The 19,323-nt window shown below is 39.1% G+C and overlaps 1 protein-coding gene across 5 annotated transcripts in view; it reads right to left on the reverse strand.

Moving 5' to 3' along the window:
* Sorcs1 (sortilin related VPS10 domain containing receptor 1) overlaps positions 1-19,323 on the reverse strand; it is a 504,706-nt gene that overhangs the window by 99,282 nt on the left and 386,101 nt on the right. For all 5 annotated transcript variants that reach the window (XM_038329254.1, XM_038329237.1, XM_038329246.1 and 2 more), the window contains exons 9-10: positions 15,935-16,114; positions 4,583-4,729 (exon numbers count right to left, since the gene is read on the reverse strand). In XM_038329254.1, coding sequence (XP_038185182.1) covers positions 4,583-4,729; positions 15,935-16,114 — 327 coding nt within the window. The remainder of the gene's footprint in view (positions 1-4,582; positions 4,730-15,934; positions 16,115-19,323) is intronic.

A 19,323-nucleotide genomic window follows, 5' to 3' on the forward strand; every position in this document is an offset into this window, starting at 1 on the left:
TGTCCAATAAAGATATGAACTTATAAAAACTATTAGGGTTGATTTAATAAAGAACCAGTCCAAAAGTCTACTTTTCCCCTTCCACCCTCTGTAATAACAGCTTTTATATCTTACACTCATGGCAACTCATCCCCATAGCTACTAATGTGAAGGTTATACCATAAACACAGGTCAGAACTTTCAATAGGCATTCTAAGTCCCCAAATAGCATTCTCAAACACTTCCCCAAGCACACATTATTTTGTATATTTCTTATTCTAAATTATAGCAAATAATTCATTATGTATTTAGTAATGATTCAATCACAAAGAAGAAGGATGCCCTCAGAGGAGTTATTTAAATGTGGGACATCCAGTACCACTTCAGTTCAACACAATGGTGTCCTCTAGTCCACAGGAATCTCTCACAGCACTCCCTCTTGGCTCCAGATTGAAATTCTTTTTTAAAAAAGTGAAATGATTACAAAGAAGTCAGGGTCTCTCTGCACAGAACCCTGTGCTTTTCCCCAAAGGCCAAGCATTTGTCACAGTCTCGACTGTGCCCCCACACTGCCTCTGAGAGCCCGAGTCTCAGGCTTTGGTGGAAGATGACTGTGACTTGCGATACCCTATCTAATTGTTCAATGCAGTCTTCAGAAGAAAGAAATCTCAGCTGTGTCTCTGGGCAATCAGTCTGAAAGTCCTAAAAAAACAGCCCCAAATTACTCTGGATGTCTTATTCTATAGAATGCATCTTGCCAGGGACATTCCATTTGGGGCTGTAATTCAGGACTTGTAACAGCCCCGCTGGAAAGTCTCTTCTCTAATCACTGGTCTCTGCTTTGAGTGACACTGCCACTGTCCAAGTACTACAATCTAAAATCACTTTTTTTATCTCCACTGCCACTGCCTCCCAAGCCTTAGAAGCTTTTTTTTCTTTCTTTTTCTTTTCAGTTGAGGTGTCCTGTAGTTCAAAGATTTTTCTCTCCTATTTTGTGCCTTTGGGATGATTTTTTAAACTGATTTCACCTCTCTTTCCTATTTCCTTTGTCAGCTTCCCTTCTTTACTCTGTTTCCTGGTTTTTAAAAGTTTACGTTAAACTACTTTGAGTAACAAGAATAATAAAGGAGGAAGGCCCAAAGACTCCTGGATCCAAACCATCTGCATCCCAATAATTCATGTGTTCTTAATCTCATTAGCCTCTTAATTTTGTCAACATTGGGGTCAATTTGAATTCATGAGGATGTTACAGCGATGTCTTCAGTGTAACTGACAAGAATGGCACAGCTTCGGTTAAAATCAAATCTGAAAGTCAAACACCTTTCAATGGGGTGATTACATTTACCACACAAAACACACAAACATACTATATATATTGAATCCTCCAAGACTCAAGTTTGCATGATTCTTGATACAAATTTTTGAAATTGACATAAAGATGGTCATAGTTTTTGTATTCTTGGAGTAGACATTTAATAGAGGAAGATGGGAAAGAAAATCAGCATATAAATGTACTGATTTTAGATAATAAATCTTATAAAGAAAAAGAATAAAATAAACAGTTTTGACATAATTGGATCCTCACGAAACTAAGAAGCAAGGATCTGAATGCAAAGAAAAGGCCTATTTTGAAAATGGTATCCTTTAAAAGAAATAATAGGCAATCCCATGGCAAGACATACATGAACACAGTAAGTTCATAATGTGAAAAGAAGTGAACTCTTTTTTCTCCATAATGACTTGTGGGTGAGGAAGGTTGGAGGGAATGGGTAGGGTTTAACTAAAAGGAACAGACAGAGGCCAGGTAATAGGCCATCATACATGCTTTGATAAAATATTGGATTTATTGTACTTGAACTAGAAAGTCAACAGAAATCTTAAGAAAATGATGCACATTTAAACTTTCATATGATACTATTTTATAAAAATGGATAAATGAGAAATCTAGTAGGCAAGATAATATGCAAGAGATGTAGTAGTAATCTAGGGCCATAAGTGTGCTTCTAACTGCAGAACACAAGTGAAATTTTGAAGGTGATGGAAATCACATGGCATATACATTTGTCCGTCACTGATGCTTTTTATGGACACTTTACCTCAATAGAATTGACTTTTTTAAAAATGGGCTACTGTGTGAAGGATGAATTGCCAGGTGGAAATGAGAAGAGAGTGTGGCCAATAGAAGATTTTTACTGAGCACCAACCAATAAGTGGTTACACTTGGATTAATAGTCCCATGGTAATGGGCAAAGGGTCAATACTGTATCTCTATTTTGGAAATATAATAATACAGCTTCACAATTCTGGGTTGGAGTTTGGAGAACCGTGCCTTGCTCAGTATCTTGCTAAGAAGAGCCACTTTCATTAGTCCCTTTATGATGCCACAGAGGAGAGACAAAGCTGCCTATGTGAGATGGTTAATAGTCTTTCTCATAGGTATTGATCTTCAAGTTATGTGGTATGTGTGAAAGAAGTTATTAAGGTGCTAGTATATTTGAACATCATAGTTCCTTAACCTGGAGTAGCTGGATAGGAAGCTAATACATTTTAATAGCACTGACCCATACCTTGACTAATATAGATATCCAATAGATACCTATAGCATTTACCTAGTCGATCACTGGACTGTGAACTCTCCATCACAACGGGCTATTTTTCTCCCAGTAGGTTGCTGGTAATAATGATGGTGTTTGAGTAGGAGTTGAAATTTAAGACTGCTTTGCTGATGCACAGTGATGACATAAATGTCTGTTACAATTAATAAGGTCAAACTGTATCATCCTTTTGAGAAAGATGTTGACCTACCTACTGCTATGTGAGATGAACCTGAAAAGTGACTGCCCCAGAGTTGTGGGATAAATGAAGCAGAGTAAAGATTACATCAAAGTCAGTGTTATGAATAGTGAGATCAATAATAGATGCACATATAAATGAAATAGATTTGAAAAGATACACATATGCATCTAGCCACATCTTAAGACCTTACTATAAAACTACGTGATCACCTCCACACTGATAGCTCCTTTGTGTGATCTTTAAAATAACTTCAGAGATGTTTTAAAGAACATTAGATGTATTAAAATATACTTTGATTGAAAATATATCTCTTCCTCCTCTGTTTCTCTATTCACTAGGTATCCACTGATGTGCTGAGCATATCATGGCCATCAGAGCCACTATGATGCAACTAAGAAATGCTTTGTTTATAAATCTAGTATCACTCAGTCAAGTAAGCTGAAAACTCCTTCATAACACTGTCTTTCATCTTTCTCTAGGATACATCCTATCTTTTAATATATAAATAATTTTTTGCTGACATATCTGATAAAGAAAAGTCAATGAAAGAAAGCCATGATTTAAAGTAATGATATGGATATGCAAACTTTCCTTTCAAGGGTAATAATATAAATATCTTAGACATGCTTTGAATGCACATGGCTGCTGATTCTACCTTCATAAAGTGAAAATGGCCATGGACAAGAAAATAACCATGTAAGTGTGACTGTGTCCCAGTAAAGCATTACACAGCAAAACAAGTGCTAAGCTACATTTTTCCATACATATCACAGATTTTTACAAGGCCAGACATTATAGACTAAAGCAGATAAACTGATAAGAATATGTAGAGGAAGGAAATGCATGCTTAAACCATTGATTAAACCATTGACTTAGACCACTGGCTCAACAAAGGGTTGAGTCAAAAACTTCTTTCAAAATGAGGTAAAATGTGTCTACAGGAAAATACACTAAGACAATCTGAATTCACTTCACCAATGGATGTGGGATTCTCCTCTGTATGCTATGAATATATTTTATTATCATTGGTTAATAATAAAAAAGCTGCTTTGGCCTATAGCAGGGCAGAATATAGCTAGGTGGGGAAAACTAAACTGAATGCAGGGAGAAAGAAGAAGGAGTCAGGCAGATACCATGTAGCTGCTGAAGTAGAAAGATGCTGGAAATTTACGGGTAAGCCACAACCTCAAGGTCATACATAGAAATGGGTTAAGTTGTAGGAGCTAGTTAGGAATATGCTTGAGCCATCAGCCAAACAGTGTTGTAATTAATATAGTTTCTGCATGATCATTCAGACCAGGGTGGCTGGGAAGCCAATGCACAGTCTCTGTTTACAACCAATTCTACAGATAAATGTATGTAACATTAGCTCTGTAACTGGTGATTTATCTTGAATTATAAGAGAGCTCAGGGAACAGCCTCACAAGAGATGAAAAACATCATATTTCCCTAAAACTAGAGATAATCGTCCACACATGAGATGGAGGGCTTGGGTTACAAATCAGTAGTAGAGATAACAATTTAGCACATAAATAAAACAGAAAATCCCATCACCACCACCCAAAACACCAGACAAACAGAAATGATTCAGGCTAGAGCAAGAATTTTGAAGTAGAGCAAAAGTCTGGGACATGTTCTCATTTATTTGACCATCAAAAATGATAGGCCTAACTGTTCTTTTCTTTGTATTCTGCCCATCTTTTTCATCAATTGAACAGAAGTCCCCAAAGTATCTTCAGCATCTTGTTGGACACCAACTCCAACCCTTCACCATGTGTGGCATGCTGCTTCAGCCCACAGGACTCACCAGTAAACAGTGCACAGGGTCCCCTCTTAGATCTGCATCTGGAGCCTGCAGCAAACGCCAGTCTCTGCCTTTGTTGTAAGTGATGAAAGTCTTCACTTGGTTTTCAATCTTCTTGTTAGCCAAGAACATTCCCTTTATCCCTGCTACCTGGGAAAAATTGACATGGCTGAAAAATACATCAATTTGAGAAAGGACATTCTTTTTACATTAAAATAACAACCAACTGTCAAATTTTTATCCTAGAGAAAAGACAGGATAGGTGTAAGTGCTTAGATATCCCTTGCAAGTCTACCTGACAGACACCAATAGCCTTGCGCCCCCTGCTGTATGAGAGTCATAATACAAGCTGAGTAGAGGTTTATCATCTTTTCGTCTGTTTGCTTTGCTGATACTGATAATGTCCATAATAACTTTATTCAATCACCAAAAATCAGAAATAATCAAGATGTTCATTATGGGGAAGAAAGTAAAATCAACAGTGTCATGTACAAACAATGGAATATTACTTGACACTAAAATGCACCAAAAGCCATAACATGATGGGGTGGGGGGAGCCAGACACATACTAGAAGTGAAGGATGGTAACTACATGACATCCTGTAAATGCAAATCTATGCATACACACACTGACGCATGCATGCACACGCTCACGCACACACATACACAAAAGGTCAGCGATTGCCCGGGTATAACTTGGAGCGAGGAATGAATATGTGAAGCATAGAGGATTCTACATGCAGTGATCACATAATGATGCATGTATGTAGCAAGATACTGGTCAAATGCATGAAATGTAAAACCGAAGCTGTGGTCCTTTCTGTAAGCTGTGACTTGCAGAGATTTGTCATCTAATAGCAAGTTGTCTGCAGTCATCAGTCTCCAAGAGACAAACCCCAACACTTTCAAGTCTGTTACTTGACATGCTCTAAGTAAATAGGGACAGCTTATATTGTATGCTAATTGTCATGCGGTGTATTATATAATATATATATATATAAAATAATCTCTCATTTAATCTTTACAGTACTCTGGGAGATAATTGCTAGTTCTACCTCACATGTCAGAGATATCTCAGGTACATGCCAGGCCACACTGTTAATGACACAGCAAATGGCAGACCTGAGATTGTAGCCCAGAACAATGTAGTTTCCAAGTGCATGGCTGTAATGGCTATCTAAATTACTGAGGGATTTTCAATTAAAAAAGGTCAGTTGAAAGACCCTTTTTTTGGGTTTGTTGTTGTTGTTTGTTTTCCTGAGACAAGGTTTCTCTGTGTAACAGTCCTGTCTGTCCTGGAATTTTCTTTGTAGACCAGGCTGGCCTTGAACTCACAGATCTATCTGCCTCTGCCTCCTGAGTACTGGAATTAAAGGTATGTGCCATCATCACCTAATGAAAAACTCATATAGTTATTATTATTTCTTTTTTGATGTAACAGTTCTCCCTGTTAATTCACCGAATGTACTGAGCATTAGAGAAACAAAATAAATTTTAAGAACTGTTTTGTTATCAAATAACCATTCCTTCAGTCTCGGGATTTGCTGTTCTTACCAAAATCAGTTGGCATCAGAGCTGTAGAAAAGGCTCAGCGCTTAGGATTACCAGTTTCTCCTCTAGAGGACCCTAGTTTTGTTCCTAGCACCCACACAGCTGTTCTGATACTGAACACTGCTAACAACTATGAAAATCCTTACTCATTCTACATGCTAAGGCTAAGAATTAACAAGCTATCAAAATTGTACAATCAAAGATCATCACTTGCAAATTGTTTTTTTTTTCAGGAATTTTAGAGTTTTACAAAACATATGTTAGTCCCTGCAAAATGATTACAACCCAGGAAAATTGGAGATTGGTGAGGGAAAGGTCCAAAACATGTTGAATGATCCATCCCATGTCTATGCATTTTTACTCATCCGATGCCCATCATTACCATGGGGCAGAGTGGTCAATAATCACGTATTCAGGATGAGAAAACGAAGACTTAGCTTACATTTGGAGCTAGATGCAACATATATGGGGAATAAAAAAATACTTGAGAATTTTGAAGAAATTTAAGTTGGCTTTTACTTGTGATATGATTAATTTTAAGCAGAAGAAATGCAGGAAAGTTGTAGTTTTGTCTGTCCTTGTTAATACAGAGCGCTATGCTCATTCCGCTGCCTTCCAAGGGTTGCTACAAACCTGTGTAATAGCTTTCAGCCCAAGTCTCTGAAGAAGGAAACTGATGTGTTGACAAATGTTAATTGTTTTCGATCACAGACTGGAGTTTCATATTCTGTTTGACTTCTAAAATTGTTTCAGCAGATAGCTCAGAATTTGTCAGTTCTAAAGTCTGGGTCTCAACCCACAGTAGACACGCATCTCGATTTTGTTTTTGACACAGGCAGATCTCATTAGTCTGTACCTGTGGATTTGGCATCTGGGATAATTTAGAGACAGGCCAAATCTGTAGTTCTTTGGAAAAAGATTGTTTAACAATAAATGCAATAAGCGAGTTGTTGAGAGGAATACTTTGAACTACTTAGGAAAACAAGCCACATTCTAAGCAATCAACAGCTCTAACAATTTCTGGTGCATTGTTGATTCTCACTAAATGTGGAAGGCATGAACTCCAGGAGCACTCTGCTTCCCAACGACTAGGTGTTAATTACCAATGATATTTATTTATTCACTATAACAGCTCCATACAGGCTGCTTCCCAGGAATCCCCATGTTAGTCTTCCATATGTTCAAGAGGCTGTTATGTACTTAAATAGGACCACACTGCCAGTTCTTTAAGAATTAAAGTGCATAAATCAGAATTTTCACAAAGCCCTGCTGGTCTTCCTTCTTAACCTGTATCTAGCCAGAAATAAGCAACAATGTAGTCAGCCAGTCCTCTATAGGGTTAAAAAAAATAAGTGCAAAAGGAATTTGAAAAAAAAAATGTTACCTATTTCAATCATTTCATTCTCTGCTTCCTCCTCTGCCCCCTCTCCTTCTTTGACAAGAGTTACCGAGCAGGAGGCTATGTGTTTAGAAGCTGGATCATTTGATTTGTAGACGTGGTGACTTTGCTGGCCCCTGACTGCTTGGCATTATCAAATGCCACTTGAGCAGAGAGCTAGCCTGTGTTATTCATCTTTGAAAGTGTGGCCTTCAGGTATATCTTGAGGAATAAAAACTTGGCAAAGAGGGAATGTGTGTCAAGAGGGGTAAAAGCTGGAGAGAGTTGGTTTATTTTTCTCTTGTAAACAAGACACTTTATTTGCTTGAATTGCTTTTTTCCTTTTAATTGCTTTGCTTCTTTAGCTTGACCTGCAAAGATGGTCAACTCTGTCTTTTCCTGTCACGGTGAGCTTGGTGAACACATTTTTCTATGTTTCTCACTGAAATCCTTTGAACGAGGCTCCTTATTCCAACAGTTTTTAAGTAAGGTTTCATCATATCTTACTTGAACTATCCACCGATTCTTATCAAAGGGACAGAGTTAGTGCATAAAGTATGGAGTCATGTGGGTGTCCTTGTGTGCAGATTTATTTGAGAGTGGGGAGGATGTGTGGGATGCGGTTGGGGATTATAGGGTGTTATTTTGCCACATACCTTTCTCTGTGCTCATACTACATGCATACTTAGAATGGAGTGGAGGGATGGCAGAGAAGAATATCCAATGGAAGTTGCAGCTTCACATAGACAAAGAATAACCAATAAATATTCCTTGCTACATCCTGATACTGGGAGTGCATCTTCTTTTGGAAAAAGACCTGTTAAATTTCATGCCTATTGAATTCAGCATAATAATCTCTAAGAATGTTGACTGTGCTCGAAGTAACTTTTCTCTCCTCATTTCTCATAGGGAGGAATTTGATTCCACAAGTCCCAAAAGTAATTTAAAATTATTTATTGCCATTTAACATCTGAAGCCAAGATATCATTTTGATTAGGCTTTAAATACGAAGTGCTACAGCTCAAACTTCAAGCTGAACAGCATACTTATTGGATTCAGTGTATTGTATTCCTTCTTTATCGTGTTCTCTGTACACGCTGGCCACCCTGGAATCTCACAATCTATCAAAGTGTTTCTCTCTGTTTTTCCCTCAGAGCCAGCTCAGTGCACCTCTTCCAGAGGTCAGAATGTCTCCATCCTCCTCCACTGCCCCTAGCACTTCTATGTTCTTTATTTTCCCTCTTTTATATATGGTACCATGGCTTGGCTTCAACTCTGTGGACTTGTCTAAGAGGTAATAACCTGCTCAAAAATTTCTCTATTAGCCTTTTAACTTTTATCAGAAGTTAAAGTGACATCATCTACCATCATGATCTTTAAGGAGAATATAAACTGGTGTTCATTCACTAAAACATCCTTAATATTATTAATGGCGCAGTCACTTTGTATGAGGAATCCTGGTTTTGTTTTATAGAGATAGGTCATAAGAGTTCTCTCCTAGGTGACATAATAACTCTGGAAGGCTTAGGAAGAAGGATTGCCATGCAGTGAGTCAATATCACGTCTACATACTCTGATCATGTCTCCAAAAAATCAAATCAAACCAAAACTATGACAATTAATTTACTTAAATGCATTGAGACCTCATGAAATGCTAGGCTTCACAAACCTCCACACATGAACCAACTTTATGTATTCTGTAAATTAAAAATTGTAATCACTTTGAGGTGAATAAATAAATGCTCAGATATGGCAAATCATCTTCCCAATGCCATTCAGTCACAGGCATGGACTGTCCATCAGTCTGTCCAACTCCAGAGCCCATATATTTAGTCCTGTGGTTGTCTGTTTACACAACTTTTTCTACAATTCTACAGTATTGTGAGAGAAATATCACACTGGCACATCATACTTAAAGGGGCCTTCCAGTAATCATTCTTTGATGCCTTTACTCTGTAGTCATTCAGTAAATTCCTGAACATGTGTTTCTTTCCTTTAACCACTGAAGTTCTAATAACCAGAATATTTTAAGCATCTGTCACTTCATCTTTGAAATGGTCTTTGAGATGTAAAATATGCTAGGCATTGGGCAGTTCTTTGATGATTTAAAGGAAGGGTATCAGACACATTCCTTTTCATGTTTATTGTCTAGCAAGTTCTCTCCTCTGCCAATTTTCCATGTTTTCCAAGTGGAGCTCGGACTGGGAGGCCTCTTGTGCTAAAGTGTTTTGTTTATTTCTTCCTCTGTCTTCCTCTGATGCTGATGGGAAAACCATGATACCTACCTTCTCAGACTTAAAGTGGAAAACTTAAATGTCAAACTTCAAGACTGTAGATGAAAGAACTGTGCCAAGAAAGAGCCCACTTTCATGGTCATTTTTTCTTTGTGTTTGAGGGTGGGCTATATTCATTTTCTAAATACAATCCCCCAGCCAGAAAAGATGAGTGCTCTGAAGGATTTAGGCATGCCACTATAATCAAAGTACTCACTTGACAAAAAAAAAAAAAAAAAAAAAAAAAAAAAAAAAAAAAAAAAAAAAAATGTCTGAGTGGTCATCCTTCTCCCCATCCCCCTAATACCTGATCAGTTAGTACTCTCATATAAATACTGTCAACTGCAAAAACTCTGACTTGGCTTAGACAGGGTGTGTATTCTCTGTGTCTGACCTTGGCTTTTAAGAGGCACTTTTTCTTAAGAAATCGTGGTACATCATCACCATCATCATGGCTGGGTTTTCCCTTTTAAAGAAGAGCTGCTTATCTTGTGCAGACACAGCCTGCCCGCTGCACATCTTGTATGGTGAATGGCATCCCTCACAGTTTGTGCATTTGGTACTTAATAGCCAAGTAGACTCACTCCCAACCACAGCCTTTAGCACTCAGCTGCCCTGAGCCATCACTTTCCATTAAGCCAAAGCGCTCTTTATCATCATTAATTAATTTTCTTTTCCCAAAGGAAGGGTGGCATTGACCAAAGCTGTCCAACTCCCTCTCATCACCCCCACACAGATATACTAGAAAACACAGTTCTCAGATACATCCGTTACATCTCTTCTGCACTGGTCACAACGAAACACGTTATCTTGTGTTACTCAACCCACATAGTCACTGATGCATTCATGTTCTTTGGGAATAATGGAATTTTAGAATATTTGCTTTCATAATTTCCACACATATATACTTTCTTCTACAAGACAAAGTTGGCAACTATATGCAATTATTGTCTGGATTTGTATGTAACTTTGGACTTGGTTCTGAAAGTCTGGGCACAGGCATAAAGCAATTGACGGTTTTCCTCATTGCTTTCTTCTTTCTGTCTGCTTTTTTTTTTTTCCACATCCGGGAAGATGAAGACTATTTCTACAGTCTTAACTTATCCTTCAGTCTTTACACTATTGAACATCCACAGTCAAACACAAGGAGGGACATGGTACACCGTAGTTGAACATCCACATACCCTTGGATTTGAGCCCTAAGTTGGCTCTGTAACCTTGTGAAAGTGCCTATGGACTCTCTCCTCTTTACCTAAAAAGGAGGAAGAGGCTGCAGTCATCCAAATTTATAAGTAAAACAAAAGAATTATGGAAAGTTCTTTATACATTGTTTTGTACATGATGATACCCCAAATTAACTATTATATCACTAAATTTTGTTTAAAAATCCATTCCTGGGATGTTTGGTCCATAACCAAAAGTCCTGGCTCACATTTCTTCACCTTCTTGACTACAGAGCATGTCAAATAGATACAAGCACAGAGCTTGTACCCAGGAGACAATGTGTGTTGAAGTAAATGGTTGTATTTAGTAGGAAGTGAGATTTCTGTTGTTGTTTTCACAAAGCTCTCCACGTGGATGTATACTTGAGACAGAATCCCACCTATACACTTCTACACTTCTCTCTCCAGTTAGCATTTCCTTAATGGCTTCACGAGCACACATGTGCAGGAATGGCAGGTAACCGGTATTCAGAGGCACATAGAGGAATGGCATTCTCCGTCACCCGGATGTGAACAAACACACACTCCATGGGTCCTATCTCTGCCACGCTCACTTCATATGATGTTCATCTCTGCTACTTATTAATTCATTTACGGATTCTCTTGCTTCTCACTTATCTCTAAGCGCTCATCATTCATTGCAATTCTATGGGAAATTCACGCTGGATGAATTTCATCTTCCTGCTAGCCAGAACAATCAGATTTAAGGGAACATTTGGGCCAGGGCTTGTGTCTGCCAATATTCTTTCTATCTTGGTAATCAGCAGATATGCCACTGCTGTTCTGCTCACACCAATTTCAATTCAAGTTGCTCGGAGCTGTCAAGCTAATAAAACAAAGACACTGTCCTCCCTGCCCCGGGATGCAGAACACCTTTCCATAATGCAGTCACACCACTGCTCAAAGTGATGCTAAAAAGAGCCAGCATTTTCCCTGCAGATAGTCAACAGCAAGAGACAAGAAGGGTAAATGCAGGATTAACAAGAAATGCTTGTTGTATCCTGCAGTCATGCTGCTGCTGCTTCCCCTCATCCCTTACCTGATGCAGTGTTTGAATTCATAAAGACATTTGTTAAAAAGAAATGGTTGCAAGTGGTCCATTGCAAAGTCATTCCTGCCCAGTTTAGTCAACTGTTTCGCCATCAAAGGACCAATATTTGAACATGGTCTTCATTTCCTACAGAAAATAAAATTAATCTAGAGAATCCATTTTTGAATTGAATTGAAAAGAACCCATTTGGACTGAAAGGGAAAGGGGTAGTCAGGAAGAAGAAAAAAAACTGAAAGTGTGTTTTGTTTGCTTTTAGTGTTTCAGAGATGTTTACTGATTGTATAAATCAAAACATGACTGATATTACCATCTTACTAAAATTTACTATTAACTTACTTATCTGGTCAAATATGGTTAAAAATATTCTGAGGGACCCCCTGTGGAGACTCTGCTGACTTTCCTGGAGTAGTGGGTATACATTTTTCAGGTTTTTGTTTGTTTGTTACACATTTTTTATCTACTCTTTTCTTTCTTTCATCTTTTAAATTTTTTAATTAATTTACATATTTCACATCCCAGTCTGTTTCCCTTCCCCCCTCCTCTCAGTCTCTCCTCCCCCTCTATTTCTACCCCCACAATTCACTCCCCCTCCATTTCTGTTTAGGAAAGGGCAGGTCTCTCATGAATATCAACAAAACATGCATATCGAGTTCCAGTAAGACTAAGCACCTCCCCACGTGTTAAGGCTGGGCTGTGAGGCAAAGGATGGAACTAGGCTCAGGAAACTGAACTGGATCATTGAGCTGGCACAGCCCCTGTGACTTTACGTGGGCTATACCCTCACAGATGTGTGGTTGGCTCATGACAAGGGAATTCCAGGAATTTCAACAAAACAAACTTCAAGTTTAAATGTTCATTGGAAGTTTCCAAATGAGAAAAGGAGAGTTGAAATTTCTACTTCTTGGCAAGGCAAGTACCCAGTGTTAAGAATGTAGATTTCACTGCTCATTGCAATATGGAAAGAAGCAGAAGTCCCCAGTGGTGGGATGTGCTGGACATTAAAAATGTGGGTATGTTTTAAGACAACCAGAATAGAATGCTAAGTGGTGTCCAAGCACACTGCAAGGTTGCACTAATAATTCTACATTTTGTTAAAACATTGTATTTCAGGCATTAGAATAGTAGTTAACAAGGATTAATTGACTTCATCCTCAGAGTAGTCTATTGGATAGTATGTTCCTCTCGATATTCTCAACAAGGCAAGTGTGGCTCAGAAGGCATGCACTTGTCTTGAGCAGACATTTCAACAGGAAGAACAGTACAATGAGAACTCAAACTCAGTCAGCCTGGATTTTTAAAATGTCATAATGTAAGTCAAACTTTATCTCGAGCATTCTTGACACTAAATCTTTAAACTATGTAAATGCTTTCCGGAATAAATATTCAATTGGAGCTTGAGAGATGAGATACTATATCTAGCTGAAACATGGGATGAAGAGTGGGATAAAAGCTTGTACAAAGATGAAAAGATCTGCAGTATATTCTCTTAAGTATATCTACACTAAGTATATCATATACTAGTCTGTCAAATTCTGAATTTAGCACGCACTTCATCTTATTTTTTATTTTGTGGGACATATCACTCTATGAGCCTGGTTTTATGCATACAAAAGAGGCTGAGCTACTATGGAAAGGTTGCCTTACACCTCTAAAGGAAAGAGGAAATAGGAAACATTAAAAGGATGTACATTTGGGCTGGTGTTTCTAAAGTGAAGATGGTTTCTTTCACTGGACATAACACAGGTGCTTCTTGTGAATCCCCGATCTTAGCAAAATGACAGTGTCTTTACGGCTGCATGGGTTTGACACCATTTCTGACTTGTTTCCAGACAGAGTATAGGCCTGTTACTACATTTCTCTGTTGACTGAGGTTTCTGTCCCGCCAGGTCCCACAGTCATTTAGTCCCAAATAAACACACAGAGGTTTAATCATAAACTGGTTGGCCTATTAGCTCAGGCTTCTTATTTACTCTTATAACTTATATTAGCCTATAATACTTGTGAGTGTTAGCCATATGGCTTTGTACCTTTTTTGGCGAGGCAGTTACATCTTGCTTCCTCTGTGTCTGGATGACAACTACAGACTGACTCTTTTTCTTCCCAGAATTCTCCTGTTCTTATCCTTTTCTCATTTCCCTGTCTATACTTCCTGCCAGGCTACTGGCCAATCAGCAATTTATTAAACAAGTACAAGAAACAAATCTTTACAGGGTAAAAGCATTGACCCACAGCACTTCTCTAACCCTGAATATGTTATTAAATAACCTGTAGAAGGAGCCGCGGGGCTGCGTCCCGCCACCCGGCTAGCTTTACACCCGAAATAATTACACCTAAATTGTATTCTTTTAAACACTGTCTGGCCCATTACTTTCAGCCTCTTATTGGCTAATTAACCCATATTTAGTAATCCGTGTAGCACCATGAGGTGGTCGCTTACCAGGAGAGATCTTAACCTGCGTCCATCTCGGAGAGGAGAGGCATGGCGACTGCTTATGGCGACTGCCTGAAGCATCTGCCTCACTGCCTTCTACCCAGCATTCTGTTCTGTTTACTCCACTTACCTAATTTTCTGTCCTATTAAAGGGGCCAAGGCAGTTTCTTTATTAACCAATGAAAGTAACACATAGAAACTCCTCCATCAAATAACCCATTCTGACTCATTCAGAAACCATCATCATACGTCCACACTGACCAAAAGACACAATTCATCCCCAAAGAATAGCCTGTTATATATCCATTGTGCCTTTAAAGACAATTCAGCCCAGAAGAAGACTAACTCTCCTTATTCCTCCCAAAACCATAGTTTCTAGGAGCTCTTCCATAAGGGCTGGGACTTCCCATGCTAAGATTTTCTCTGACTTGATACTGGGCATGTCTTATGTATGCAGTCAACAACTACTTCGTTCCTGTGTACACCTGTTCTATCATGTCCAGAAAATACTGCCTGTAATCATCCACTGCATCTGGAATTTATAATCTTCCTCCACCCTCTTCAGTGATGTTTTCTGGGCCTTGGGAGGAAGAGTTACGAAAACATTAATTCTGTTTTCTAAAGAAATGGAATGATGTACCATATTCTATATGAAAAAATATCAAGTCTGTAACCGACCCATTCTGCTTCTATAAGAGTATAAATCTTCATAACCACAGTAATACCATTGCGGTTCATAACAAGGATAATGAAACCTTTGGTACTTTTTTCATTATAACTGATTGATACAACTTAGATGGTTTTACTTTGAGTATTGGTTATTAGAAAACCAAAGAGCCACTGTTTCCTAAGGGAGGTTGGATAATCTCTGGCTTATTGTGCTTTTCTGGTAATTTAATTTTCCAGGTTTGTTTTGGTAAAAAAAATCTTATGAATATTATCTCATGCATTGGCCATTGAGAGGTGGGTCACTAGCCAGCCGAGGTTATCAAGTTGGGAAATTCTTCAAGGCCAACAGGATGCTTTCTCATAGCATACAAAGATGTACCATTCAGGTCACTTCAAAGGCAGGCAAGAGTGCTGCCCACTCACTCACTGCACAAAACCCTGACAGCCATTCACATCTATTTTGAAATATTATATCTTATATCAAATATCATATCATTATGTAGATCAATCATATGCAAGCCTCTAATTGTATGGTTTCTACCCCGGACAATTTCTAATTTCTCTGGAGCTGCTCTTGCCTAGTGGGATCAATTATAAAAGAAAAAGACTCTTAAAAAAATTCTATGGGTTGCAAGTTAAACAAGAAGAACTTCTTGTAAGTCTTCCTTTGTCACAGGTGGAGTGACACTGTCCAGCGTTAGCATGATCAGGTGACCCATATTTCACCAGTTTGTCTAGGTGCTGCTGTCCTCCAGAACCACATATGCTTGGTGACATACCTCATAGAGGTCAATCATGACGTTGCCTTCAGGTCCTCTGCTACTCTGGACATTCTCCAAGGCCAGGGTGAAGTAGACACCACGGGTGTCCGAGATGTAGAGGTTGTACGTGTCATTCTGGTTCCATTCTTGGACAGCTGCAAACACTTGGTTCTCATCTGTGCTGATGACATGCATGTCCTGAAGAAAAACACAAGGAAGTGAAGCGGGAAGTATTTTATACACTAACCTGGCACACATTCAAAGAGTGTGGATTATGAAGAGCTTTGATGGGCTACAGATGGAGAGATAGCAAAAGCTGCCTTTTACCAATATGAAAATGAGTTAAACCAGGCAGTGATGGCACACACCTTTAATCCCAGGACTCAGGAGGCAGAGGCAGATGGATCTCTGTAAGTTCGAGGACAGCCTGGTTCACAGAGAGAGTTCCAGGACAGTCTCCAAAACTACACAGAGATATCCTGTCTCAAATGCCCCCCCACACACAAAAGAGAGTTAGTATTAATTGAGCATCTTCTCTGTCACTTTGGGGTGACATGAACCATGACACAATGAGAAAGAAGGATGTATAGAAGCCTTATTGCAATTTAATTGCCTTGCTAGACAATTTGAAGTCAGTGTTCTTAAATATGCATGAATTTAGAGAACCCGTCATTTTTATGTATTTGTCAAGTTTGCATACTACTAACTCAGAGGTCATACACAAGGCAAACATAAGGACAATCTGCAGTGACCAAAAGAAGCCAGACAAGCCCTGGATTCCGCTGTAGTCTGTAGACTAGCAGCACTGGTACTGGCGGCAAACTCCTTAGACACACAGAACCTCAGACCCTACCCACTGAATTACAATGTGCCTTTTAATGAGGTCCCTCCATGAATAATATGCACATTCAGGCTTGACAAGCACTGCCAAAGGTTTGGCAACACCCTGAAATTCCCTAGGGGAAAATACATCCACCAGAAAAATCCCAAAGCATTAATATTTGTATTAGCGATTAGTTTAAAAACTCAGCTATTAATCTAATGTTTTCCTGTGCCACGTTCTCTAAGAAAACTTCAAGAGATGAAAGCATTATCATAAAGGATAATACGCCCAGGCCCCAAGGTTACCAGACAGAGTAGTGAAGTGAACAGAACATGAAGACCTCATCCGCCATCCTCTGGCAAGAATTCCAAGTCCTTCATTCCCCACTCAGGGCTCTAGCCACTGTAGCACTCTTTGAAACTGGCTGTCTCCAGCCAACGTTTACTGTTTCCTTAAGGGAAGCCTGCTGCTGTGCTTGGAGCTGCTTTTTAATCCTGTGGCCTAAAAAGTCTACACAGAATAAATTCCAAAGAACTCAGAGGAAAGCCGTTAAAATATAAAAAGGCCAAAAATAAGCAGAGGTACCCAAAAATATACAGCAAAAGAAAAATATAGAAATGCCCTTGGATTTTGTAAAACTCAAATCTTCATAAATGGACCTTGCTGTCTGTATGCTTGAGAAACTTTACATCTGATGATCTTCCCAGAAACCATCCTGACCCAAATTGTTCAGTGTGCCTTGAGTCCTCCTTCTAACCTCGAGTTCTCCTAATCTGGGTTTAGTCTCGTCTTGGGACACAGTTACCTGAGTGGAACTTCATTCTCAGATGTTCTGTCTCTGAGCCCAAGATAACAATAACATGTCCTTCACGGGACAGTGAAGATAAAATCAGCGAGTCTCAAATACCATAATAATATTCACCACTTAGGGCAGTGAGTGCTTCACTTAAGGGAGTCTGTCTATCCCTTTTGTTGATTAAAAATGATCGACTTGGTTCCTCTGCCTTTGAAATATTTCAATACTCACTCACTGATATACTCAAGAAAAGGTTCATCCAAATGTTTTCTGCCTGATGGAGGAAATTAGCTACAGAAATTATCCTTAAGTTCACTAGTTCGTCCATGTGGACAAACCATCCATGGTTCCTCCTAATTCCTAATAGGAAAGAAGCCAAAACCTTTAAAAACCTTTAAAACAACTCCTTCTTGTTTGTGTGTCCCTCCCTCAAGTATGTTATAATCCTGGATTTCTGTTAAATTGTTTCAAAAGAGAGCTGCGCCTAGCATAGCCAGTTCCCACCCGGGGGCTTTGGTGGAGTTTCTGCAGCAGTGAGCTTTTGATGGACGCACACCACAGACTTAAGAACGTCATCCTGGGAGAGAGACAACTGTCATCCTTCTATGGCATCGTACTTCGTAATCCACTGTGGAGATTTGGTTCTTGTAGATACGCGCTAACATTAATCATCAGCTTGACAAGAATTACCTTAGAGATAAGACTCTGGGAATACAACACTTCTCTAGACTGAGTTAACTGACTTGAGAAGACCCACCCTGAAGGGGAACAGCACAACAGGCTCTGTCCTGCACTGAATGAACATGGGAAAGGGGGCTGAGCACAGACATTCATCTCTCTCTGCTTCCTGAAAGCAGAGGCAGCATGGCCAGCAGCCTCAAGACTCTGCTGCAAGGATTCAACCCTGAGCACCTTGAACTGTGAGCCAAGATAAGCCCCTTTTCCCTTATGTTGCTTTTGCCAGGGTATTTTACCACGGCCACAGGACAAGTAACTAACACATTATTGAAAATACATCTCTTTTACACGGATCTAGCAGGGTCACTTAGAGAACTTGTCATACAATGTTAACAGGGAAAAATGACCGTCTCTGAAGGTTACAAACCAACCTCTCTTTACCTTTATGTAGTTTTACTAAGTAGACTTTACACGATGATGCTGGTCATAAATGTTTGATACATTTGGAATTTAAATTCACCTTTCCCCAACCCCTTATTAAGAAACTGTGTTCTTGCTGTTGCATTGATTCCCATGATTCTGAACCAATCCAGACTCTTATTTGGAATCCTACTGGAATACCTTGCAAAGTCTGTTCTATAGGTTACTAGAATTACTGGATTTTAATGGATTTTTCAATGGAGGTAGAAGCTCCTTTGAACCTTTTTGTATGTACTAGTGGTGGTGGTTTATTTATTTGGGGTTTTGTGTGTGCTTGCTTGTAAAATAGAATCATGCTATATAGTCAGCTCTATAACCAAGTTAGCCTTGAAATCACTAAATCATCTCAGCTCAACCTGTTTTTCTTTTCAAAACTTATTTTTATTTTATTTAAGCATATGGGTGTGCCATCTTTATGGGTATATACCACACACACACACACACACACACACACACACACACACACACACACACATATGAGTAGCCTTGGAGGCCAGAAGAGGATGTCAGATACCCTGGTGGTTATGAGGTACGTGGTACAGGTGCTAAAAACCCAACTTAAGTCCTCTGGAAAAGCAGCACGAGCTCTTAACTACTGAGTCATTTCTCCAGTCCCTGGACTCAAACTAC

This window comes from Arvicola amphibius, chromosome 1 (assembly GCF_903992535.2).
Source record: "Arvicola amphibius chromosome 1, mArvAmp1.2, whole genome shotgun sequence".
Classification (NCBI taxonomy): Eukaryota; Metazoa; Chordata; class Mammalia; order Rodentia; family Cricetidae; genus Arvicola; species Arvicola amphibius.